The 26820-nt window shown below is 41.0% G+C and overlaps 1 protein-coding gene across 1 annotated transcript; it reads left to right on the forward strand.

Moving 5' to 3' along the window:
- The first annotated feature begins 213 nt into the window (after nucleotides 1–213).
- On the forward strand, nucleotides 214–20891 carry TMPRSS2 (transmembrane serine protease 2). Its single transcript, XM_054056029.1, has 15 exons — nucleotides 214–431; nucleotides 6225–6382; nucleotides 7485–7640; nucleotides 8481–8673; nucleotides 8983–9066; nucleotides 10415–10534; nucleotides 11815–11944; nucleotides 12983–13093; nucleotides 13935–13978; nucleotides 14703–14877; nucleotides 16467–16642; nucleotides 17659–17754; nucleotides 18629–18771; nucleotides 19332–19484; nucleotides 19684–20891. Exons 3-15 carry the CDS (start codon nucleotides 7626–7628, stop codon nucleotides 19693–19695), a joined length of 1452 nt encoding a protein of 483 aa, XP_053912004.1. The 5' UTR covers nucleotides 214–431; nucleotides 6225–6382; nucleotides 7485–7625; the 3' UTR covers nucleotides 19696–20891.
- Nucleotides 20892–26820: the final 5929 nt, after the last annotated feature.

The following is a 26820-nucleotide window of genomic DNA, read 5'->3' on the forward strand; positions in this document are numbered from 1 at the left end:
AAGTTCGAAAAAAAGGCACACTTGGAAGGGGCAGCAAACGCAAACCTTGGGACGGGACCGCCCGGAGGAGTCGCGGCATCTCCGCCCGCGGGCGGGACCTGCGCACCCGGAAAGGTGTTAACGCTCGGGGTGCCCTTTCCTGGGGGCTCCTTTGGCTTGCCTCCAGCTTGTTTGGTTTGCAAACGCCCGTGGGAGGTGGAGGAGGAGGAGGTGGAGGAGAAGGGTTACGGGGAAGGGGGAAGAGGTGCAGCGCCCTCCTCCCCGGCGGCAGTGGGAGGAAGGGGCCGGGCTGCGCATCCACCTGGCGGCACCTGCCCCTTCCCCGCCGCTCCCCTCGCCGGCTAAACTCCTCCCTGGCGGCCGCAGCGGCTGCTCCCGGCTCGGTGAGCCGCGTTCCATCCCGTCCCATCCCGCTCCCGGCTCCGCTCCAGGTAAGCGCGGCGCTGGGCGCCCGGAGCCGCGGCTCCCGCGGGAGGACGGAGGTGGGGGTGGTGTCCCGGGCGTTTCGAATTCCGCCTGCGGATTTGGGCTTTTGATAAAGGCACTTCGGCTCTTCTTTGGGGACTCCAGAGGTATCTACAAGTCCCCGTCCGGCGGGGTTAGCGGCCGGGGTCCCGCTGGGCTGGGGGTCGGAGCGATGCCCGGGGCTGGTGGCAGCCCAGGCGGCGTCTGCCGAGAGGCGCCGGCTGATACAATCGAAGGGACACTTAAGGTGGCCTCTTTCGGCGGTGCTTCCCTCAGCTTCACCCGCTTGTCCCCTTTCTGCAAGGCCAGGTGATTCCCCCGCGGGGAGATGGGGAAGGCGAATCGGGGGCTAAAGCAGCGCAGAAAAGGTGAACTGGGGAATAATAGATGGGAATAACGCGATCCCACGAGGTACCGGCGGCGAGGTGAGTGCTGCTCCGGGCACGCCAACGCCGTCCCACCTCGCACCTCTGCAGGTGGGGGTTATCCAGTTTTTTGCCGGGGTGGTGGAGGAAAACGAGATGCTGCGAGGTTAGGCAGCTTTGGTTTAGTTTTTTTTCAAGGTCACGGAGTTAGTAGTTGCTCATAAAGAACAATAAACTAGAGCGCCGGTTAGTTCTGGGCCTCTTCGTTGTGTATTACAGTCGCCGCTGTTTTGATTTATTGCGAGAAGGCTCATTTTGTGGCTACGGGTGTTCCGACTGCTCCAGTAATTTCAGAAGAGAAACTTTGTTGCCAAGTCTTCCCACGGGAGACCCACCATGGAGGTTTAGAGGCCAGAGCTTCGAATGCCGAAACCAACCCCACCCCTCACCTCCTCTCAGGTGCCTCTACTGGCGATCGTAGCTCACTTGGACTTCGAACTTCACCTCGGGTTTCTGGGTGGGTGGGTGGGTGGATGTCACTGAATTTGAGAGGCCGTTCTCCCATGGCGCCATTGTCCTAAATGTCCCTGTTTGTGCCGGGTAGAGTGACGTTAATGACTTCAGCGCTTTAGAGAGAACAATGAAAGAGGCTTCACCCCTGAAAGGTCATTTGCATCAACTAAGGCAGTGTTAAGTGGGGGAAGAGATGGACATTTTGCGTGTGTCACAGGTCAATGGAACTGGGAAATGATTGAGGTTGTGGCTGCTACCCACAGGTATCAGTGTAAATGTAAAGCCAAAAGACAGGTGGACAAAGGCAAAAGTTGACGTCAAAGTAGGACTTAGCATGTCTTTTTTTTCCCATTTTCCTTTCATTTTTATACTGTTAAAAATTATACTGGCATATAGGGAAGTCAGCCTAGGACAAACCTGTCATGGTTAGTCTAGCTTGAAAATGGAAATAAGTTGAAGCTGTGTTCCTGTTGGTGGAAAAACAAAGCAGAACGGTATTCTAGGATGCTAGTGAAAATATTTAGGAGTTGCCACTCCTGGGCATACGGGCTCTTCCTCCTATTTGTACGGTCTGTATCAGCCAAAGACTGATCCAGTACTGATACCAGTACTGTGTTGGTAGCTCAGCTGTGTCCATGTTACTACATCAGTACTTCCCCATGTTTTTTGATATGTGGATCCGTAAACCTGTCTCTGACAATTCGAGTCTCCCCATGGAGTAAATGAAAACCTCCTGCTAGCAGGCTTTCTTTTCTTTCTTATCTGCCATATACCCCTTGGAAGTGGTTTACAGCTCAAGATCTGTAGTTCACAGGTTGAAAGCAGCTGACCTGGAGAAATAGCTAAATAAGCCTGATTTGTTAACTTTGCTAGGTTTTTTTTTTTTTCTTTTTTTTTCTGCAGAGCGTGACCTACCGGTGTTCTATTCACACAATATTAATTTACAAATTGAATACGGTAAACAAGTATTCTTGAGAGCTGTTTTTTCTCTGCCAGACTCTCAGTGCTGTAGAGGGAGGCTTGAATTTTACTGTGGGAATTTAATTTACTTCTGTCATGGAAGAAGAGGGGCAGAGGCAGAACCAGGGGTGTAGCGTAGGGGAAGAAAGGGCCCAAATGCCGGCCTGGTTGTTGCTGCATCCTCTAGCAACACAGTCATCTGGGTGCCTGGGCTCATGGGTGCCGTGGGCAATGTCTACCTCTGCAGTTGTAGCCTGACCAATAGGTCCATCTCCTACCATCATGCTGGCAAATCTAGTTCTTCTGAGCTCTTTCTGTTTCAGAAATGGGTTTTTTTGTTTGGTTTTGGGTTTTCTTTTTTTTTTTTTTTTTTGCAGTCTTCTGCCACTGATCATCCACTTAACTAGGCAACAGCTTTTCAGCCTCCTTCCCTATCACACCTTTCCTAAGAAAGGTGTGTGATGTAGTTGTAGTGGTCTGAGTTTCATGGTAACGTTTGTTTTCGGAGAAGACAGGCAATTTTTCATAGTATGAATAAAGGGTCTTAAAATTGTTTAAAATGAGACTGCTGTGCTCAGAGGTTTTTAATGCCTTTTTTTTGTTCATTTTTTGGCACTTGGAACTAGTAGTAATCTTGGATTGCTGGCCTTGGGAATACTGCTGTGGACTATGTTTGAATTGCTGGTAGTGCTTATGAAGAGGCACTTGTTGATGCTTGTTGATAAGTAGTTCTACAGCTTAAGGATATTTTTGGGAGCTAATCTAGAATAGCTTCTAAGCTATTTCTTAGGAGATCTAAGAATGCCAAGGCTCAATTTGTGGCAGCCTTTCATACAAATATTTACATAGTCTTATATAGTTCTGTGCAAGATACGTCATGTTGCTGCATAGGCACATGGAGTAGAGCTGACCGCTATTGAAAGGGTTTAACTGAAATGCCAGGACATTGGAAGGACCTGTTATGATTCATTCAGTTGCTGAGACATTCAGTTGCTTGTCGATTTGTCTTTGGACCCCTTCCAGAGGGTAAATTTTATCCTGTGGTATAGGTTACACTCACTTTTTTCCAACATCACAATAATAATATTCAATACTACTTCCTGAAGAAGTATTACGGAAATCTTGATAATGAAGTTAGTTGAAAGTCCTTATCTATTTACTTTCCTTTTTTTTTCCCTATGTAATTGGATATTTTTTTAGTCTTTCTAGACCTCATTTTTAAGTCATGATATTTTCTAGTGTTGCTTGTTAAACAAGGAGATCTTGATCGTCTTTTTTTTCTCTTTTGCAAGTAGCAGAGGCAGGAATTGCACAGTATGTGAAAAGATCATGTAGGTGAATCACCTCTTTGCTTGTTTTTTCTTTTATGTTTTTTATTTCCTCTCATTGCTTTCCTCCCCACCTTTGTTTTATGGTTATATTGCATTTAAGATTACACTACTGAAACTTCTAGGTGGTCATACAATGGTTAGGAATAAAAATATAAAAGCGTACTTCCTTTGCAGTGCCGTCAATAAAAGCCACAATTTTTTGGCTTGCTCCTTCTTTGCAGTTGAGCTTTACACTGGAGTCACTCTTTTGCTATCTTTATGAGTTTTGCCAATTTGTTCATTTGCACATGCTGTAATTTCATTATCTGGATAAAAGGAACTACTGATTTTTTGTATGTGGCGCTGTGTTAATGTTGGTCATTGTTCATATAGGCTGTTTGGATGTGTTTAGGCTTCTGTTATTTAGAAGCTGAACTTGAATTTAATGCATGTGGCTTTTAACTGTTCTGTCCTCTCCCTTCTTCCTTGTTTGTCTTGGGATATCTGAAGGTAACTATTCCATCTATTAACTTATGAGTCTAGGCATGGCAACAACATAAAATAATGTCTATATAAAAGCTTGTGGAAACTAATATAGCTAGTGATACTTATGGAACTGTACACCTCCAACGCATGATACTGCTCTTAAGAAATAATTAAATCATGACGTGTGATAAGGAAGTATCATTATTATTTCTTGCATAGAGTTTTATGGTAAAAGCCAGCAAGTCTAGTTTCATTAATAAAATCGTAGTTAAATCTTCAGGGTTTCTTTGCCTTTCCCTCTTTCTGTTGTCTTTTGGAGGTGTTGACTTCTGGTTAGCAAAGGACATGTGCAGTATAAACATGACTTGATGCTGCTGGTAAGGAGGTAAAAGTGTAAGCTCACTTTTATGGAGCCGTAGCCAGGTGAGGGACTTAGGATGTAGTGGTGACGACCACTTACAGTTGAGCAGCATGACTCTGCTCAGTGTTTTTCCTGTCCAAGGGAGAGAGCAGCTGTCACTGTGGTAGGGAAAAGGTCTAGCAGTTAAGTGGTATGTTATCAAATGAACTAGAAACCTGCCACTTTTACTTAAATATAAAGATTTGATTTTCAGAAATCCGCAGAAAACCTAAAAAACCTGTCAAATTAAATTTGTTTTGAATGTAATATTTTCAGTTTTTATCATTGTATTTTGTTTGTTTTCATTCTGACAACTTTTATTGGAAAAATGATGCATTTTTTTAATATTAATGACCCACGACAGAATTCAATTATGAGACTCCTAAGGTCTATATGAGCAGAAGCTAGTATATTTCAAGTAACAGCTGCAAGCTGTGAGGCAGTACATTTCAGTGAATTCATCAGTACACTGTGTTGGATGGCTTTAGGTTTTATACTGTTGTTGCCCGTCATTAGAAACAGTAGCATCATTTCTTTACTTTCAGACTTATGAAACAAAAGCAGTCTTGATTTTGCACCTTCTGTGTTGCTGAAGGTCCAAATGCTGGTTCTGCTCCACATTGGAGTAAACTGAAGTTTTTGAAATTCAGGGTCTTGACTACGTATGAGTGATGGGTCCCATTCATTACTTGGATATACTTTTTCTAAAGCTAGAAGGTGCTGGCAAGCCAGCCTGCAAAGCTCTGGCTCCCAGGTCCCTGTTTCTTGTTCCTTCAAGCCTGCTGGAGCTTGGTGATCTCCGTCGCTATTTCCTTGCCTGGGGATCTCTGTACACTTTAACTCCACCAGCTCACTCAAAAGGACTCTTTGAAGTTTATTTCTTCAGATATACTCAGTAAGGTGCCATTATAATTCAGCAGACATCAGGAGGAATGACTGGCAGTGAGAGGAAAGACAGTTGTATGTTTGCACTATGCTCTTCTGCACTAGAGTCGGTTTATGATACTTTTATGTGTGATCTTTCTAAATCTGTCTGATGTGTGAGGTGAGTTAAAGGGCAAAGTATTGGACTGAGATAAGACAGACCAATCTCTTCTAGCTCTCTCGTTGTTGGGATGGGGAGCGTTTGACAGATCAGTTTGTTTCTCCATGGTGCAGCTTCTTCATCTGTGAATGTTGCAGTACCCTTGATATATTTGTAAAATATGTTGAAGTGTGGCAGTGATGCATATTTAAGAAAACTAAATTATATCATTATTGGATGTTGCACATAAATATTTACTTGAAATATTTGCGAACTGTCAGGAGCCCAGTGGATTTGTTTGATCTGTTTTTAATACCCTGGCAAATATCCATGTGTAATACCATGGAACACTGTATGTACCTATGTCTTCCCTGTGTTTTGTGGTTTGATAATGGATAACTGTTGTTAATCAGAAGTTGGATGAGAAATAGATTAACAAGAACTAAATAGGGAGTGATGATTGAAAGCCAGTTAAGAAACAGTTCTTTTTTCCTCAATTCATTTTAAAAAATAATAACAAAAAATGAATGAAGTTGACTGTCTTCTGCCAATTGGCAAAACCTTACAAACTGTAATGTAAAAAATATTTGGGTTTTTCTTTGGTCATAGTATCTGTTGGCTTACCTCAGAATCACCACCCAGTATTCTTCTGTCTACTATCACTAAGCTTCCAAATATTTTGTTTTCCCTTTCATTTTCAGAGGACAAGGAACAAAAATATCTTCCTGCGACTTGGTACTTGTCCTCTAAGTCTGGGCAGAATTACACTTCCTGACTTGGTTGTGAAGAGGTTGGTAAGAATGGATGCGACATAAAGCAGAAGTCCTGAAGCCTTAGTCATCAATCTGATGGACTTACTGTAAGTAGGAGTAAGACTTGTTTTTCCCCTGTTTGCCATGCAAATAAGAGTTCAACAGTGCGTTGTTATTAACTTTTTTTTTTTTGCCAGCACTAATAAGCAAATACCAGAATCATCCTTCCTAAGCTGTCAAAAAGTACTGGCACACTCAAGGTGCCAAGCTGCTCTTGAAATCATCAATGACATTTGCAGTTCAGTTTTGGTGAGATAACAACTAGGTATGGGTTCTGAAAGATAAACTTATACCTAGGGCCTAATTATGCTCTGCCTCGATATAACTGCTGTTTACATCAGAGGCCGTGGCAGTGTGCCTGTGTGCAGGGTACTGCTTTGCAAGCTGGAGAAAGCTATTTCTCAGTGCATAACTGAGGCATTTCCTCAGCTTTTTTGATGTAATGTGATGAGAAGACTCCATAGATTAAATTATTTCTTAAAATGTTTGCTTGTGGAGGTATTTAACTGTCTATTCTAGAACTGCGGCAGCAAACATTTTGTTTCTTGTGTCTTTGCTAATCTGTGGTTTTACTTAATGTTAATGTTTAACTTTAAAATAAACTGCTATATGCTTGAAACAGTGGATGTAGCTTCTTTCTTCTATTCTTTTGAAAAACTTCATATTGGTGTGGCATGTTATTTTCCTGCCATGCTTCTCTCCTTGTTTTTGGTGTGGTGGCTACAGCATACAACCAAAGAAGCAACTGTTTGCAGTGCAGAAGAGTCAAAAAGATGTGGCTTATGGGGCTCCTAGCTATGATGTTATAAAATAAGTTAGTTGAATTTGTATTTCCTGATGCTCTGTTGGTGTTCTTGCTTCTGTGTTACAAACCTCAGAGTGATACATGAGTAAGTGTTGAGAGAGGCAGGAGGACCTGAACTTGGTACTGACACCATGTGGGTTGTTGCCAGGATATATTTTAACTCTCATTCTGTCAGTGAGAGTGAGCACTAACTTAATCTTCGTGGTTTGTGTGGCACTCGTGTTAATGAATAGTTGCCACTGTATAATTCTCAAGGTTGTATTGAGAGGCGATTGAGATCCGATTTCGTGCTGCACCTTAATTTGTACCCTCCCTTGAAATACTTCCGTATTTTTTTTCCCCAGATTTGGCACTTTTCCAAGGGAATATCCAACAAGAAAGGCGGATAAAGCTTCGGGTTGTGATTGTTTTCTGTTTTTTAGTATATAGGTTCATGCTTTATTTCCTAATACTTGAAAATTTTTGGTATTGCTGACAAAGGAAAGATGACCTCTATTGCAGTAAGTAAACAAAATATTCAAAATATTCAAAATATTCCTCTCTGATTTTTTTAATGAGGTTTTATTTCTTTACAAGTAGCAGCCTATTGAGTAATGTTCTGCTTAACAAATCTTTTAAAATATGGAGTATTTGTTGTGTTTTCTTTTCTTCAAAAAGAGAAAGATATATTGTGAGGCAGGTGTGAGAGGCTTGAATTAACTATCATTTCAAGTTCTCAGATACTCCTGGGAGACATTTATGCTTTTAAAGCTTATTTTGGATAGAAATGGCTTTTAACTAGTTCTGAAGGTTCTTCCAAGGGACATATTCCATGTAGGCCAGTGCATTTCAGAAGTAGCTTAGGTGTATGTAATGTTGATAGTAGGACAAAATGGGGAATGAGCGTTTATCCTAGACCTGGACAACTGCTCACAAAGGCTGTTGCTTGTCAGCATTTCTTTTGGTGACGTAACTGCCTAAAACTGTCCTTGCTGCTTATTTCTGCCCCATTACATGTTATATTGCAATGGTTTGTGTGGCCAGCTGGAAGGCTGGGCTCAACGATCTTTAGTAGTCTGAGTTACTTTGGGTCGGAAAACTGATCACTTCATATGCCTTCTACCCTCATACTGTTATTTTTTTATTCAAAGTGTGAGGTATTGGGTGTGTACTGTAAATCTCTTTCTTCCTGTAAATTGGAGTCACTAATATGTGTATACATGCATAGTGTATTTCTGCGTTGGCAGAATTACTTGGTGGAGTTCTGAATGTAAGTGGTATCTGAAACTTTATCATAATTGCAGTCTTGCCTCTTGTTTTTAATTTTCTCCTGTTTCCTTCTCTTGAACATTGTCATTTAGAGTGCACCGCCATACTATGAAAATCATGGCTTTCAGCCAGAAAACATCTATGCCGCCAGGCAGCCAGTAGGTGCTAACCCATATCCGTCCTTCTCAACAAGTGTTCCATCAGTGCCAAGCTATGTCCCAAGTGTTGTTACCCATCAGTCAAGCAGGCCAGTTGCACGTTCATCTGGGACAACATGTGCATCAAGTGAGTTTTGTAGAGATTTCTTCCAGTTTTAGACTTAGTCTTCTAAGTAAGATGAAAAATAAAAGGGATTTTCCCTTCCATCTCCTGTATTGAAGGAGCCACATCCCCATGGATGAAGAAATAATGGGTGGCTGAGAGACTAGTGTAACTGCACGGGAACCTGGATGATTTGGAGGAAGGGTGGTGGAATGGAGAGAAGTCTGGCTGGCACAAAAAGTCTGCTTTTAATGTCAAGAAAATATTGCTGGTGGCTGGAAATTGCCTTATTTGTGAGCCTAATTTCTCTTTTTCTCCTTGCTTTAATTTTAGATGTAAAGAAAATCATAATCATCATATTATCCATTTTACTAGTCATTTGTTGTGCAATTGCTGCTTTCTTCATCTGGTATTTTGGTAAGATTTTTTGGTTATTTTATTTTCTTTCAGAATATATTAAATTTTTAAAGTTGGAAATATACATTCTTATCTTCCGTTTTATGCTGAATTAAGGACAGGAAAGTCTTTGTTACCTGTCTTGTGAGAGATGAACTAATATTGCTTCCTGATGACTAAGTTTGATTTGTGGTTTTCTCTTTAATGAATTATGCTAAATATATTTTTTATGTTAAGTGATGTCATCAGCTTTTTGATTCTTCTGGGGTGGCTTTTTCAGCTGAGTTCTCTGGAAATCTCCAATCTGTGTGGCAAAAGCTGGTGCAATACAACTCTGCAGTGTTGTAGCTCTTAGTGGTTTGACCTCTTGCACGAGTTTTTGCACCGGGGGATAGCTGGAATGTGACTCTGCATGGCCAACACATTCTGCCACGCATTTCATTAGGGAAGTCACAGCTGTGCAATCTCTCTGAAATGGAACTGTTCCAAATCTTAACTTCATTTAATTTCAAATGAAGGAAGAAGACTGAAGTGAATTTGTATACCTTAACTGCAAGACTGTAAACGGTCAAGATATATTTTATTTTGGTAAAATGGGATCTCTGTTGGGGTAGAAGTAATTCATGTCCACTTATTTGTTTCTGTGAGGGTTTTACTGTGAAAGTGTTCTAATGTTGTGTGAGCCCAGCCTGCCTCACCACAGTAAGCCATACCACAGATGACAGGTTTGCCTTAGAAGTCATCCCCAACCAGGGTGAATTGAGCTCTGATTGCCTTAGGTGAAGTTTGTCTTATCCTGTCTTAGTTTCCCTTTCAATGAAAGCCACTTTTCAAAGGAAACTGAAAAACAGTTTGCTGTTTTTAGGAGCCTCTCCTTTTTGTTCTTTGCAGGGAAAGAAAGGAAGAGAGAAGGGAGTTAATTTAACTATTAGGACGACACTAAGCGTTCTTAAGGGCTTTTTTACTTACTGAGGTATACAGGGTGAGAATGTAATCTTATTTTAAATGGCAGCAAAAGGATGTAATTGGAGTAATCACTTTCTTCCTCCTTTTCTGTTTATAAGTGTTATCCTTCCTCGGTGTAAAGCTGACTCCTTTTAGGCAACTTAATGGTGCTTGCTTACTCAGGGGAGGCAGTGGACAAAAATCCAATTAGCTGCACCAGTGACTTAACCTGACAAAGGCTGTAAAGGACAGAGCAATACATCTTCTGTTGTGTCAGGCTAAGTCTCCTCACATCTCTGAGTTTAAGAGCTCTTTGATGTTTTGCTCTATCAAAATGGAATACTCCTTAAGATGAAAGCTGACAGTAGTCACCTGAGGCCAAGCTGATGTTCAGCCTAACAGCTCTGTTGTGCTCTCCCTGCAGTAGAGAATCGCTGTCTTGGCTCCTTAATAGAGTGTGGATCTTCAGGAGTGTGCATGCCACCCTCGAAGTGGTGTGATGGAGTGAGCCACTGCCCCAAAGGGGAGGATGAAACCCGGTGTGGTGAGTGTTGACAGTCAAGGAGGGGACCTTCAGCCAACTGCAGGAGTTATTCAGCAAATTGCCTCGTCCAAAGCTTGCCTGAGTTACAGGAGGGCCATTGTAGCCCAAGTTATATCTCTAAATTGGTTTAGGATGTTTGAGCACTTTGAAGCCTATATGTAGGTACTCAGTTTGCTTCCAGTCTGATTGAAAATCTGAAATAAAAGCACTGGTTTAGGAGTTAGAGCTAGCTTAACTTTGAATTGGAAGTTTTTGCAAAACTGAATGTAGCATTATCTCTGGAATGAATAGTTGGTGATGGCTTCTTAGTAGAACTTCAGGTATCAACGCAAACCTAGTTTTCTTCAGTCTGGCTTGTCTTTTTCCACATATTTTGCATTCCTTGTTTTCCCAATAATGCTTCAACTACTTCATAAGTCCTTTGTGTAAGATAGCCAGATCTGATCAGTGTTTCCAGCTGAGAAGATGCCAAGGGAAACTTTAATGCAGACCTGAAAGTGGAAGCATCATTGATTTGTCCTTTCCAAAGGTGTGGTTGCTTCTAACACCTGTGTTGTGCCAGTGCCACTCTGAAAAGCTCCAGCTGTGCTCTTACTCTCTCTGTGGGAACTTTCCATTATGCCCACTCCTTATGCAAGGTATATGCTCATTTACTGGTATATGCTCTGAAGGTGTTCCTCTCCATTTGGTTATATAATGCATTCTTGGAGAAGCTTGCTCAATCTGTCCTTTTGCTCAAACTGTTTTATATTAATTTCTTGTGAAAATAAATACAAAATTGGGCATGGAATGACAGAACTAATTTTTGCTTATTGCATTCTTGCTCTGCAAGTACTTCTCCGAAGAAAATTGGTGTATTAAGATATACAGAATAGTACAATATATTTCATCTATACACTCTATGTAATATATTTAGAAATATGTGGTTGCTTAGATAAAAGATAAGAAGATGGACTATTGTAAACTTTTTTTTTTGGTAGAACGTGAAAGAGTTTTGAGCACAAAAGATGAAATGAAAAGATGAACACTATCTTGTGCACTTGCATTTTTAAACTGGTAGTTCTTTTAAATTGTCTTACACATAAGAATTAAATCATTGCAGTGTTTCTGTCTGCTTGATATTTACTCAGAATTTGAGTAGAAGGCATCATTAAATTAACACCAGTTCATATATACAAGCTAATGTTACAGGTAACGATACTTCTAAATAGAGAAAGAACACTAATATAGCATGTGGTGTTCTTGGTTTCTTTTTTTTTCCCTTCTTCCTTTTCTGGCAGTTAGACTATTTGGACCAGACTTTATCCTGCAAGTTTATTCACCTGTCAGCAAGTCCTGGTATCCTGTTTGTCAAGATGACTGGAATGACAATTATGGGAAGATTGCATGTAAAGATATGGGCTACAATGTGTAAGTCTACCTTTTGTCAGCTTTTGCATGTACGTAGAAAGGTTAAACTTTCCCTCGCCATTTTTAAGAATGCATATCTGAAACAAAAAACAGTTGGCAATCTAGTTTTTGTGAACCCAGGTGGGTCTGATTTTAATGATGGTAGCTGTTAAAGAATTGAAATGCAATGTTGCTGCAAGAGGTGATGGTCTGGCATGCATGCAGTGGTTATTCATTGGGGTCACTTGTATCCAATACGTTTGCTCACAACTGTCTTCCCGAGCTTTATTCAGATCATCGTAATTTCTCAGTAACATCCAGTCTGACTTAACCTGTCATCAACCTGCCTTGATCTTTCTGAGGACATAGGTAACACCAGGTTGTATAGAAGATCGTGGTCCAGAGTGCTGCCCGTGTTCTCGCCACATAATGCCATAGCCTAAGTTTTTCTGCCGTTGAAATGCTTGATTTTGCCTCTCTTTGATACAGTTGGCAAATGCTGTCTTTTGGTATGCATGCAATAATGGAGTGAATTTATTGCCCACGCAGGTAGAACTTGCGTGTGCCCACGCTGTGTCATCCTGCTCTAAATTACGGTCTCTGAACCAGCAGTGACCCTAGTAGTTCCAGGTCCAGTAAGACAGCCCAGCAGCAACTACACAGAGGTGGTTTTCAGCTAGAAATCTTGGTGGAACAGCAGCACTTGCTACTCTCGTTGTCCCACAGAAATGTGACTGTCACGACTTATTGGACCTGAACTCTGCTATGCTGTGTAAATGTACCAGCAAAGCCATCTCTTCCTCATGTTCTGTTTCATGAGGCTGAAGATTCCTACTATGTATGCGTATTATTTTAATCTAGTAACTGTTTGATGGGAAATGAGGCTTGACAAATGTTTAATGAATCTGAGACTCTGGCACTGTATTTCAACACTGGCATTTAATTAAAAAACTAATAATTTTAAAAATGTTGTTCATATCATAAACTATCTTGGCACAGTTTATTCCTTGTTTGAAAAGTGAAACTACTGGATTTCATAATGGACTTTCTGTTTGGCAGAGATACGTATTACTACAGTCAAGGAGTAACAACTGAAGGCAGCTTTAAAAGCTACATGAAGCTGAACACAAGTGCTGGGGATATAGACCTGTACAAAAAGCTGTATAGCAGGTATCTTTGTTTAGTACAAACTTCTTTCCTTTTATCGAGGATCTTTTTAGCTGTTGTAAAAAGTATAGCTTTCTGCATGTAGCGTAATGTAAGCACATCTTTCAACAGGGATTGTTAGAGGGAAAGAGACTGTGTCTTTAATCTGATTGCAGCAACTGCTCTTCCTTCTGTTTAAAAACAGCTGTCATTTTCCCATCCTTTCTCTTCTCTTTTAAAAGAAGATGTCCTGTCCTGTTCACTCTGCTGTCTAGAAGGTTGCCATGTCAAAGATAGTTTTCTAAGGCTCTTTGACCATCCACAGGTGTTTCTGTATAGTCACAATAGCTATGAGCTACGCATTCACAGCAGCTAGTACAGCTTTTTTCAGTCACATCAACACACAGCATGGAAAATGCATCTTCCACTGTGGAAAGTATTATTTTTATTCTCATTAAATAACTCTGAATTGTCTAGTTTCTAAACCAGTAGACTGCTCTACCGGCATAGCTCCTGTGGCTCCCTTGTTTAGGTGGTTCTTCAACTACTTCATCAATCAGCTCAACTTTTTTCTCATGCTGCTCTTCATCTTGTTCCTCAGTAGGCTTACAAACCTTTTATACTGGAGGCTGCAGTCTTCCACATGACAGTTTTGGTGAATACAAGAAGTGGTGGAGGACAGATGGGTGCTGGTAGATTAGCTTGAGAGAGAAAGGAGGGAACCCTCAGCAGGAAGAGGAGGTTGAAGGCAGGGTACGTAGCTGGAAAGGGTAGGCAGCAGCTACATACCCAGCAGTGAACTTGGTCCACCATTTGCTTCACTGCGTGCCTGAAATCCCGTTTGTTTGCTTTTTTCCTATTACAGTGATTCTTGTGCATCAGGAAAAGTGGTTTCTCTGCGCTGCATAGGTAAGTGACAGCGTTTCTCAAGCTCTGAGCTTGTTCATTCTTTGAAATGCTCTGCCTGGAAAATATTTTTGAATGTGTATAAATAATTGCCGTCTTTTAATGGGCAGATGATTTAACTGTTGTTCCCAAGTTTCAAATGGTGCAGTTTAAGGAGCAGGGTGGGAAAGGAGACAAGACATGTTAGATCCCCAGTTGCTTTTGTCTTTGATACCACTGTTCCTTTAAATGACTTGCCTGCAGCAATGCTCTGTAGCACTTGCCTAGCTGCCATGGTGGAACATGTATGGTGCATCTGCTCTCTGACGTGGGGTGATAGGGTGGGTGGTGTGTTCCTGACGGTGATGGCTGTCATGAGGTAGCTTCTGGCTGTTGACTGTTTTGTTGCACAAAACAAAGGCATGTGTTTGTGTGGCTCACCAGAGATGCTTGAGTACCACACTCGGAAGTGTAATGAACCACTGGTTTATGGTGGTTGGTGAATCGAGAGCAGCAATTACCAAATGTGTAGCTTTATATTTGCAATGTGAAAGGGGTCTAGGCTACAGGAGCTTCAAGATCTTGGCATATAGGGCAGGGGCTCAGACTGCAGCATATCAAAGACAACAGTGCAGAGGTCAGATGTTGTCTGAGCTCCCCTCTGCTAGCAAAGCCTAAGCTGCAGAATCATCTCCCAGACAATCTCCCTCATTAACTAACACCAGTATGTGTGTGATTGACTCCTTAGACTGTGGCCTATCTTCTAGAAACCTAAACATTATGAGCAGAATCGTGGGTGGCAGCGAGGCAGTGCTGGGGCAGTGGCCATGGCAGGTCAGCCTCCATGTACAGGGCATCCATGTCTGCGGGGGCTCCATCATCACCCGGCAGTGGATAGTGACGGCGGCACACTGTGTGGAAGGGTGAGTCTCATGTGGGCAGCAGAGGTGACTGGCTCGCTCATTCATCTCTCGAATGGCAATTTTTGTTGCTTCAGACTGACATGCGCAAATTTACTAAAGTCTTCCAATTTTCTGCTTTAAAACTGAATTAAATACCATTTTCCCCCTGCCCTGTATTGAATGCAGGTGCTAGATACGTTATTTTAGCTATGTAACAATATGGTTTTCAAATATTAAGAGAAAACTTGTCCTGGAGGAGGTCAGCTGGAGATCATCTGTTTGCTTTCTGCAATAAGAAAATCTGATTTTACTTGTTAAAGATGGAAATTAAGTTGACAGGCAGAGATACACACTCATAGCAAGAGGTAAATTCAAGGCTATCATGAAGATGTTGAATTACACTTTGAGAAAAAAACAAAGAGGAAAAAAATTGTACCAAACCCTCAAATATTGCACAACGGTAGATATAATCAATTTAAAGATGCCTGTACCATTTATTTCCTTATGTCGTCATATACAAGGTAGTAAAGCCCAAGTCAATATTAAAAGTAGATTTGTACTTAACTGAGGAACACTTTATGTAGACATTAACAAGAAAAGTAGATGGTGCTTTGTATATTTTTAACACATGAAGGATAGGTGAGAATTGTGATACCTCGCGTTGGCAGAATATGTTTAAAAGGTGGCCATTTCTTTTGGAGGGAAAACTCATGAAGCAATAACATTTTAATGGTTGGTTGGCTGGATCACAGTCTCAGGCTAAGCCAAGGAAAAATAACTTTTGTCCTTAGCCTTGAGAAAGGAATGCAAGTGTTTATGTGGAGATCTTATCCCTTTTTTTTTTTTTTTCTGATTTGAACTCTGTAGTATGTAGCTTTAGGAATGGCAAACAAGCTGTAGCTGGTGCAAAACTGGTTTTCAGTCTTGGTTTTCTTTTTTTTTTCTTTTTTTTTTGAGGGCGAACAACCTGCAAGCACTACTGAATTGGCAGTTCTCATGGAGGGCAGTTTTAACACTTGCGTTCCAGCATGGTTTGCAAATACTGAATAGAAAACTTCCCACAAGAAACTACTTAAATCACATCTAGTGAGCATGCTTAACATTTTAAAAATGCCACCAAAACTCAAAACCAAACACTTTCCCCTGCCCCTCCAGCACTTTCAAGATAGTGAAATTCTTTAACTAGATCATATTTTTATTAATTCTGGCTTCTGCTGCCTTTGTGTGCTTTGGATAGTACACACAAGTGATACTGCTGGCATGTGAAACCTCAAAATTAACTTCTTGATCCCTCTGCCATGGAAATCAATAGGCTTCAGTGTTGCAGTCTCAGGCTAGAATTTGCTGTGATGAGTGACTAAGGGGATAGAGAGTGATGCTTAACCCATTTCAAAGACTTTTTGATACAGTTATGAAATTGGAGTCAAGCTTTCCCAAAGTCAGATGTCTTGCAGTTTGTTTACCTTCTTCTTAGAAATGGTAGTCAGATGGGCGTGTGTTCTTGCTCACACATGCATTTGACCACCATTTTGAAAGACAATTTTTTGAAAGTCATAATCCACAACTCGTAACCAGAGAGGCAAACCTTCTAACCTTTCTTTTTTCTGTAGACGATTTTCGGACCCATACAGCTGGAGAGTTTATGCTGGGATTTTGAACCAGAATGAAATGTTTTTACGAGATGGGTACAGAGTGCAGCAGATAATTTCCCATCCAGATTATGATACAGATTCTAAAGACAATGACATTGCCCTAATGAAATTAGAGACACCACTGACTTTTACGGGTATGTATTCTGTTCTTCTTAAGGTAAAAATCCAATGGCAGTAAGCACATCTTTTAAAGTTTAAGTTCAAGAAATCTTTGTAGATACTTACCCACACTTTGTGTTCTTCCTGTAAAGACACCTTAGAGACAGGGTAGAGGGAGAGACAGAGGGCCCACCCTCTGATTTTCTGAGTAGGGTTTATTTAGATCTAGTAAGGGAGTTTGGTTTCATCTCAATAATGTACTTTTACCCCAGAATGCTGGACAGTACTTAAATATTGTAACTCCTATATGTGCAGACACAGGATGTAGTGGTGGGGAGCAAATGACTAAACCCTAAACCAAGTTCTGTCAAATAACTGGGGAAAAGACCAACCAAACAAAAAAGCTCAACAAATCAAACCCAAATGTTACAAGAAATTCCATTCTTAAAAGTAGATGTCAGTTGTTTGTAAGCAAGCAGTGAAAACTAGCAGAGAAAGGATTATTTCAACTTAGTGCTTTATGTGTACAGGCACTCTGTACAGGTCCTTTGTGTTATATTTCAGTGCATCAGCTTAATGCTACTAGAAGTAGTCTGGAGGGGGTTCTTATGCTGCTGAAAGTAGGGTTGTCTGGTTTTGTGTTTCACACTTCTTGTATACAGGCATTGAATCCTGGCATTTTGATTATTTTCAGCAGGGTTTTGCAAAGGGAATGCAGAGAGGTAGTTGTCAGAGGTTTTTCTTCTTTGTCCTGTTCAGAAGAGTTGATGTTAATTTTTCTAGTTAGCCTGATGAGCTAGAACCATTAACTGTGCTTGTTCCTCGCTTTGAGGTGAAGATTAGGTAGCCATCTGCCACAAGGCAGCTGGTAAGATGTCTGCTGCTGCTTGTGTTGCACAGTATTGCTTCTCAGCACAGTAGGTAAAGTACAGAGAAAATGCATGGTGTGTATGGATTTAAGTGGTAATCATGCTGAGATATTTCATATGCATTTATTTTTAATTATGTCTGGACATCTGGGGTTACAGATGTTACTATATTTGTTTTGTAGATACTATACGGCCAGTTTGTCTGCCTAATCCAGGGATGATGTTCCAACTTAATCAGCAGTGCTGGATATCTGGGTGGGGAGCAGAGTACCAAGGAGGTAAGAGTGTCTCTGGAATATTTTGGTCTTCTATGTATACTAGTCCTCTTCAGTCCACAAACAACTGTTACCTGGGCTGCTTGGGCAGTTTGAGTGTGATCTGTTGATATGCTATTTTTTTCACCTATTTTACAGCCCCTAATATTTGCACAGGGCATTCTGTCTCAAAGCAGGTTGTGATGTGTTGCATTCAGTGGAAAGCAATGGAGCTTCAAGTCAGTATTGGGGGCTAAAAATACACAGGAAACAATTCTGTACCCCTGCTCATAGGGCCACTTCGGTGCCTGTATACCCTGTCATGTTACAAGGGTAGCTGTATGCCAAGCCAGTCCTCTGTGGATATGGGAAAGGGCAGGACCGCGTCCTTTCCACCACCTGGAGCTAAAATAGTGTGATGCAAATAAATTTGTAAGAAGTGAGGAGGAAAGGGAGGGAAGGTTTCTTTCAATATGAGAAAGTAATATGTGGGGAGGGAGGAGTTGGGGAAGCCGGTTCCTGAGTATAGGAATTGCTGGCTGCTTGTGCATGAAACTGTGGGGAGATCCTTTTTGCCGTCTGCAGACTTCATGTGCTTTTAATAGCCCTGCATGTGACATTCGATTTGGGGCTGGAGTAGGCAGGGAGATGCCATGTTCTCTTGCTTTACAGTTCACTGACAGTAAAGCAGGGTAACTCACTTACCTCTTGGAAGGGAGGTTTAATGTCATGGTTGTCTCAGTGTGATGGACCCGTACACCTTATCATCCTGATGTTTCTAGTAAGTTAAATTCATCTTGAACAGTGTTAGCTGCTGGGATATGTAATAGCAATATAATATGATGCTTATTCTAATTTTGTCTTTGTATGTGTATTCTTGTGTGTATTTCAATTTTAGGTAAAACATCGAATAACTTGAATTACGTTATGGTGCCATTAATAGAACGTTCTAGATGTAATTCTGTCTATGTCTACAATGGCATGATTTTGCCTACAATGATCTGTGCTGGGTATCTAGGAGGAGGAATTGATTCCTGTCAGGTAATTATTCCTAATCAACACCTAAAAATGATCTGATTATTTTTATGTCCTTACTATTAGGCTTTTTTAATCATCTATTAATTACAAACTGATCCCACTGAAAAAAAAGAACAAAAAGAGCAACATTTTAGTTGGTTTCTTAGTTCCTTTTGTGGTGTATCCCTTTAAAAGGGAAAGCTTTTATTTCATCTTCTGAGTTGCTGCCAGTGCCAAGTTCTTGCTAAATACCCAGAGTCCTTTTTAATGCTTCAAGGATGTGTTGTTGTCTGGTACTTGAAAGTGAAAGAATGCTCTTCATAATCATGGTGATGCCCTAGAGTTATGCTTGTGAACAAGAAAGTCAATAATGCCCATCTCATTTAGTGCTTTGGGCAAACAATTTTCATGCCTCTTGCAAGCAGTCATCATGTAATACTGCAATTGCTGTCACATTTTGTTTCAGTGACTGCCTTAGAATGGTGATTAACTTTTTTTGAAACCTAATCTGTACTCCTGAAGTTAAATGGATTATGTCTTTCCTGGTGGCCAGGTCACTAATGATATGCTTGTGTTTTGTGCAGGGTGACAGTGGAGGTCCTTTGGTAACTAACAAAAACTCCGTGTGGTGGCTGGTTGGAGATACCAGCTGGGGAACTGGCTGTGCTAGTCCCAATAGACCTGGTGTGTATGGGAATATGACTGTGTTTACAGATTGGATTTATAAAAACATGCAGGTAAAATTATTTGGCTGTTTTTAATAATTTTGAATGTACTAAATCCTGGAATATGACTTTGTTTATAAAAATAGATAAATGTGATTTGTCTGCTAATGGAGCTATTCTGTTGAGAAGCATCCAAGTTATTGGTAAGATAACCAAGTCTGTGAGCAGATCTTGAACCTTTGTTTTTTGTTTTATTTTGTTTTTCAAACAGGCAAACAGATGACAACACTGTCTGTCTCTGCTGATTGATGTTTCTGAGAACAAGAATACATGAAGCCATTGGTGCCTGGGATATTTATTCACTTTGCAATTTTTTTTTTTTTTTCTCTTTGAGTTTTCTTTTTAAAAACAACATGAAGGATTGCACACTCGGTTCTGTGCTGGCTACAGTGACTGATCTTAATCAGTGAAGGATTATCACAATGAGCACCTTTCTTGTGGTGTTGGCTGGCAGAAAGTTTTTCTGTCAATTGCTTGCTGAAATGTCTCTGTTTAGTTGAGTAACTTTCACTTGATAATCAGGTGCAGGCTTATAGTGGCAATTTTAATCAAAATTTAACTTAAGATTTTTGTAGTAGGATGCTGAGACAATCGGTTTAGTAGTGTTTTAAATTTAATGTTGAGTAACTGGAGTGTTGAATCTCTGAGCTGCTGGCTGGCAATTTAAAAAGAAGTGAATGGTTTTTAGTATATATGAAGGGAAGCTTTAATGCACTACAGTAGAGGCAGAGGAAAAAGATACTGTATATTCAAGTAGTTAAATACCCTCAGGATCTCAACACAGCAGTCATCCAAGTCAGATTGCTTGAAGTGAAACCGGTCAGTAATTAAGTGCCATTCTGCCTTAAGCTGCCCTAAATCCAAAAAGGGCAAGACCTGCCATCACTGAATGCGGGCTACAGAGAGGGATGCTCTGGAGCTTTAGCAGGAAGCAGTGAGTGGAGTGTCCTGATGGTGATGTTCCTGGCTGTGGACATCAACTTTGACTTTTGAACTCTCCCTGCTGTGAAAGGCACAGGGCAAAGCTTTTCAGTGAGGCTGTGTTGCAAGCAATAGACCTCCAATTGCAGATGCATGTACAGAGAATGGATGTTTTATACAAAGAAACCCAAATCTGCATTTCTGCCTAACCAGGTGAACTACCTCGTTTATTAAATTTGGCTTTTAATTTCTTAGAGCTCTCCTTTATGTATCTGCTTGTATGCTTTTAGCAAAATGTAATTAATAACAGAGTGCCACCTCAACTAGGATTTTGAAAATAATTTTTATAATCATAGTACAGAGGATCAAAAAGCCATACCAAGTCACTTTCGTTAAGAAGGATAAATCTTTTGAATGAAATGACTCTACTAGTCTTGTTTTCTCTTTTGGTACTGAAATGCAATTATCTTGCATATAAACATTACATCAAATAAATTTTTTTTTTTCCTTTTTTTACCAAATACTTGTCCTTAGTAGCGGTTTATATCTGTTTGCCTGGATTTTTTTGGAAGCAGTTGCTGGATTCAGTGTCTGGTGTGCTCTGAGAATCTGATTTTAAACAGTCTTCACCTCACCTGCCCCAAAAAACACAAACCTCACAAAAAATCCTACTCAAAGCAAAAGAAAAACAACTCAAAAGGATGATCCAAGAGATTACTTTACTTTCCGTATTTCAAGTCCATGAACAAGCCCAGAGGAAGAGAGCTGGGTGTCTGGGAATGCTGGATGTCTTTAGTGACTGGGTCTGATTAAATCACTCTGACTTGTGGAAATTGATTAAATAAGGAAGTTTAGCCTAAAGGCAGTCACACCCTATTTTGATATTGCATCTCATGCTGCCTGAAGCAATGTAAGCAATGTGTAGCTGCCTCTCTTCTCTAGGTGTGAGACAGGGTGTTTTCAATAGCACACCAGCATCAAGTGTGCCTAGAGCAATACCTGAAGTAGTCAACAAGTTCAATGTACTTTCGAAATGGAAATCAAATATATTTAGTTGTAATGGTATCAGGCTTCTGTACGACTTCTGACCTGTAGTAATGCAAGCCTGTGGTAGCAAAACAGTTTACTGAAAAGTGGAAAACTGGCTGTGGTGTTAAACAGGGTTCCAAAAGCTATATGCTGTATTGGGGTGAATGACGTAGCACAGAAGTCAGCTATCTGCTGCTGCAGTTTTATGTCAGAGGATCAAACACCTTTTATGATTTCTAGCCTGAGGTGAAGGCTTCTCTTATAAGCATCTTGAAAATTACTACATCACACTGATACAAGAACACTTTTTTTTTTTCTTAGTTGACTGCAGACATGGCTTTTGCTACACAGAGAACAGCTATGCCAGTTAAAATAAATCCTCCATATGAAAGATGTCACAAATACAGGATGCAGTATTATATTTTGCACTGGTTTCCATGAAATGAAAGAGCTTTTGGAAAGGTGGTTCTTGCCCTGGGGAGGGGAAGGAGGAAGGCAGCAAGCCACATGCTGAGACACCCTTCCTATGCTTAACGTCTTGAGTGATTTAATCCCTTTTGGACATCCAAATCCTGCCATCTAATAAATGAGCCATCAGCCTGAAAATTTCAGGTAGTGCTCCAGGCATCCAAAAGAAAAAGCCTCTTAGGCCTTCTCTACAAGTCAAAGAACTGAAAAATGAGAACAGGTCCAAAAGCAGCCTTTGGATGTACTCATCAGATGAAATTAACTTTCTTTTCCCCCAGGCTACAACTGTTTCGTGTCCACCATGTGAACCCTCTCTACTTACTTGCCTGGGTCTTAACAGTGAGGACACCTTGCAATGGCAGGGAAGACAATGACCACAGCTAGGCAAAACTACAAAGGGAAGCAGAGGATCGTGAGGGTTGTACAATAAGCTTTGTCTAGGAAAGTTAGTTAGATGATTTGATTTCTAGTTTGTGAGTTATACAACTGAAAGCCTTCATCCTCATTTAAAAAAACAAAAAAAAGACCCCAAACCACCCAACAAAATGCAACCCTTTGAGCTTTAGCTAGGTAATCTATTAAGAAGCACAAGCACATTTTTAAAATCATAGAATCAGAGAATGGTTTGGGTTGGAAGGGATCTTGAAGATCATCTACTTTCAACCCCCCTGCCGTGGGAAGGGACATCTTCCACTAGATCGTGTTGCTCAAAGCCTTATCCAATCTGGCCTTGAACAACTTCAAGGTGTCGTATTGGGTTACTGTTCAAGAAGTAAGTGTTTCTAGGAACTAAAAAACGTTTGTCTTTGGTCTTCTTTGTGCCTAAAGATCTAAAAAGTAAGAGCTTTGGCAATGTTAGCTGTTGCTTTTTTTCCCTCAGCAAACTAAACCCAAGGCAGGCTGTTCCCTGCTTAGATCTGCCAGCTATTTTTGGTAAGAGTTATATCAGGATGAATAGTACTTGTGAACAATTTCTAGCATCAAAACTGTCTTCTCTGCACACCACCAATCCATTATGGTACGGGAAATCAAATAGTGATTTTTCACCAAAGGTGGTAAATTCCTGTATTTACATGGTATTTCTGACATAGTTGTTATTTTCTAAGTGTAGGAGAGCTCTGGAGTAAGCTTTAGCTTTAAGCAACAGAGAGACTAGACTGTGCCTATATCACAATGAGATAATTTTCTTCTTAACCTAACAAACTAACTGGTCTAGTTATTTATGCAAATCGAAACAGATTGACCTAGAAGAGCACATGAGTTCCTTTCCCCAGAGACGGCCGCAGGGCTTGTGAGCTTAGCTGGTGCTCTTGGGAAACGGGAACTTCAAATCTCCTCAAATACTGGGAGGGAGCTGCCCCCAGACCTCCTGGTGCTAGGTGAGCACTTAGGCCAACTGCAATTAGGACAGGTGCTGTCATCTTTTCTTTGTGGCATCTTAGTTGAAAATAACAGTGGGGAGACCAAGTAGAGGCACATTTGATTTGTAGGTCCTGTATGATTTAGGCAGCCTGTTTCCAGAGAATTCTAAGGTATTTCTGGCTTTAGATACCTCTGGAGCTCAGTGGCAGCAAATCTTTCACGTACAAGCATGAGGCTGAGCTTAAGCTGAAAAATACCTAAGACTAGATGTGGCATGGGGCTGTGTAGGCAGCAGGGAGTACCCCCTTCTCCATGAAAGTCTGGAGGAGGGTGAGAAGAGGACTTGCCTGCCAATGGCACATTCCTAGAGCAAGAAGCAGCTGCAGCAGGGACCCATGCCAGGCTCGGGGGTGTAGCTAACAAATAGTTTAGGAGCCAGCTGTCATTTTAACAACCTGCAGGCTTTTCTAATCTCCATAGCCTGCAGTGTGAAACTACTTCTCACAGTGACTGTGCTAACACAGCCCATCAGATCAGCTTTGTCCTGGCATTTTCATCAGTGGTCAAAAGGTCTGATTAATTCATACAGAAGCTGTGTGTGTACCTGGACAAGACACTTCCAGCCTCTGGCTACTATTCCCTGCATAATAGTTGTGTTGCATGAAAGAATATTGATTACAGTAAAATCTGGACAAGGGGTATATGCTATAGCATTCAGGGTGCAGAAGAACTGCTGTTTTATAGTCTGTAAACTTACATTGAAATAGGCTTTCGTGAGAGAAACCATTTCCTCAACAGAGGAGGGCTCTTTCTTTGAAAATCTTAGAAACTGCAACTCTTTCACATCACCAGTTTTGGTACTGTTTTCTGCCTGAACAGACTTTAGATTTTTAATGTAAATGTTATCCTGGCAGTATATGAGTCTTTCCATTTTAAACTGGGTCCAGATATATCTTTCAGCCTCCACTGCTTGTTTCTCTCTAATGTCTTCAATTCTGGTCTAGGTGAGAAAAGAACAAGTTCTCAGACATTTGCTTCCTTTGCAAAGGGGCCAGTACTTAGCAGTGTCCCCAGAGAATGACAAAGTGGGGACAGTGTTCATCAGTCCTTGCTGCAGCACTGCCTAATCCCAGACTGGCTCTTGAGAATGTGGAGTAATGCCTTAGCTTCTGGTTTCTCTGCAGTTCAAGAGCAGAAAAACATGGTGGTTTTGTCCCCTCCTTAAACACGAATTGGATCAGTCAAAACCTGGTGCTTGGACCCTGAAGGAAAATACAGGGTTGACCGGAACAAGTAGCAACGGCTAGCCATGAGTTCAGCCTACAGCCTGTCCTCGGTTTTTGTGTGCGTTTTGTTTGCATCTCCCTCTTGCAGTAGACAGTGACAACAGGTACTGATGTGAGCTCCATTGCACCTCCTGCTATTCTGAAAAACTGCAGTCTTCTATTTGTTGTCAGCAAACTAACCCTGTCTGACCCTTCACTGTCTGGTTCTTTTATTGCAGTAATCCGACACTTTCTGTTCTTTTTGATAATTCCACCTACAGGTTTGGGGGCAGCAAAGTTACCTTAGTCATCTTTAAATTCCCATAAAATGCATCCCTCAGAAAGTATCCCAACTTTTTTCTCAGCTTCAGAGTCTATCAGGACTTTCTCCATCTTCATTGCTCTCACCATGTTATGCATAAAGATGCTCACTAAACACCTCTGTGTTTGGCTGAAATAGCTTATTTGTCAGTAGGGTTTGGCCGTGCAGGTTAAGTGGCAAACAGTCTCTTTTACTCACATTTGCCTTTGAGTTTCTGTTCTAAGCAGTACCCTATGAGTGACTCTGCTTCCTGGCTGTCCAGCATTGCTTCTCATCTCTTCCTTAAAGCTCTTTCTGAGAAAAGGCCTTCAATAACATCCATATCATTTAACTCCAAAATATACAATCCCCCAAATAGTGAACAGTCATCCTCTAACAGTCATCCTCATAGCTGAACTGTGTTTGGCTTGATTGTTGCTGTTCCCTTTTATCAAAGATGAGATTCCTGCACTGGCTAACACGCTGGCTTGCCTTTCAGAGAGGGAAAAGCAGCATTTAGCACTCTGAGGCTACCCACACACTTACAAATCATTGCAGGACTTAAATTTTAAATTAATTACAAACTCTTCAAGGCAGCCATACCAGGTTTTCTTTGCATTGTGTGGTATGCATCAAGAATGTGACCAAAATGAATGCAGAATGTATGTTTTAGATCTTGTCAGTGTGGTATCGAAAGACACAATGTCCTTCCATTAGTGCCACTCTAAACATGCTATCATTTTCAGGCTTTTCCTTATTTTATAAAAACCGTAGGCCTACAAGGAATTCCATGCTTGCATAAGGGTAACGCAGTGGGATAGGTACAGTAAGCATGGCAGTATTTACAAATACCATTCTCTGCTGCTCTTGTCTTATCTCAAGTTATAGGTAGTGTCTCACCTTAGCAGCACTCTTTAGAATGTGAAAATTACCAAAACACCTTTTAGTGAGTTTGAGAAATTTCTCTTTAAACAGTTCTAAGGGAAGAACAGACAGAAACACGAGTCAGCTAAGCAAGTGAGATTTTAAAGCTATTATTAATATGAGACTTGGGAAAACTGCTCACTTTCTGTATTCATCTAGAAATAGCTGAGCAAGTCAGATTGAATGTGAATACGTCACAATTTACCTTCTCTTCTTGCCTTCTCCACCTCAGAGGCATTCTGAACATCTATACTCGTGGTAACAGATTTTCCCTTTCCATGCCTCAGTAGCAGGTACTCTTTTCAGTATAAGTTCCAAGGGACATCGAGTGACAATACCTACAGCAGTTCCAAAGACAGAGATAACTCTCAGTAGTTGTTATGCATGATACACAGCCATGGACTGTGTGATGTACACAGGGTTGCCTAATTCTTTGCATAGAGACACAGAAGTGTTAGAAGAGACATTGCCAAAGGGTTCTTGTCTGACTTCCCGCTTAGAGTAGGACTGTCATTGGCACTAGCTGAGATGAATATGTCTCTGTCCATATGCATCTTGTCTTGCAAACCTCCAAGGATGGAGATGTGCACCTCTCTGAGTGATCTATTTCAGTGCTGCATCTACACACTATGAAAACCTTTTCCTCAAGTCCAGACTCAGAGAATAGATAGCATTGTCGTTGCCATCTTATACAGAACTTGCAGAACTTATATTTGTGTATATACACATACACACACATGCAGAACTGGAAAGTGAATCTACTTGAGTTCTACTTGAGTCTGCAACAATCTTCTCTGACTTACATAACATCCAAGGCACATGTTTGTAAGTAAAGATCGTCATACATTTTTTGCCAGAAGTAGGTATCTAAGAAAATCTTGTTAAAAAAACCCCAAAACCAAATTTCAACACCAAAGAAACAGATACACATTGCCCATTAAATTGGCTGCTAAGCTGTTGTCATTCTATTTTTTAGACCGGGATTTTTTATCCCTGCAGATTAATTGCAGGTACCTATCTTCCTAATTGCATAAATGACTGCTTGGTCCTGATCCTGAAAGTACTCTGCTTAGATCTA

Source organism: Cuculus canorus, chromosome 1 (assembly GCF_017976375.1).
Source record: "Cuculus canorus isolate bCucCan1 chromosome 1, bCucCan1.pri, whole genome shotgun sequence".
NCBI classification, from domain to species: domain Eukaryota; kingdom Metazoa; phylum Chordata; class Aves; order Cuculiformes; family Cuculidae; genus Cuculus; species Cuculus canorus.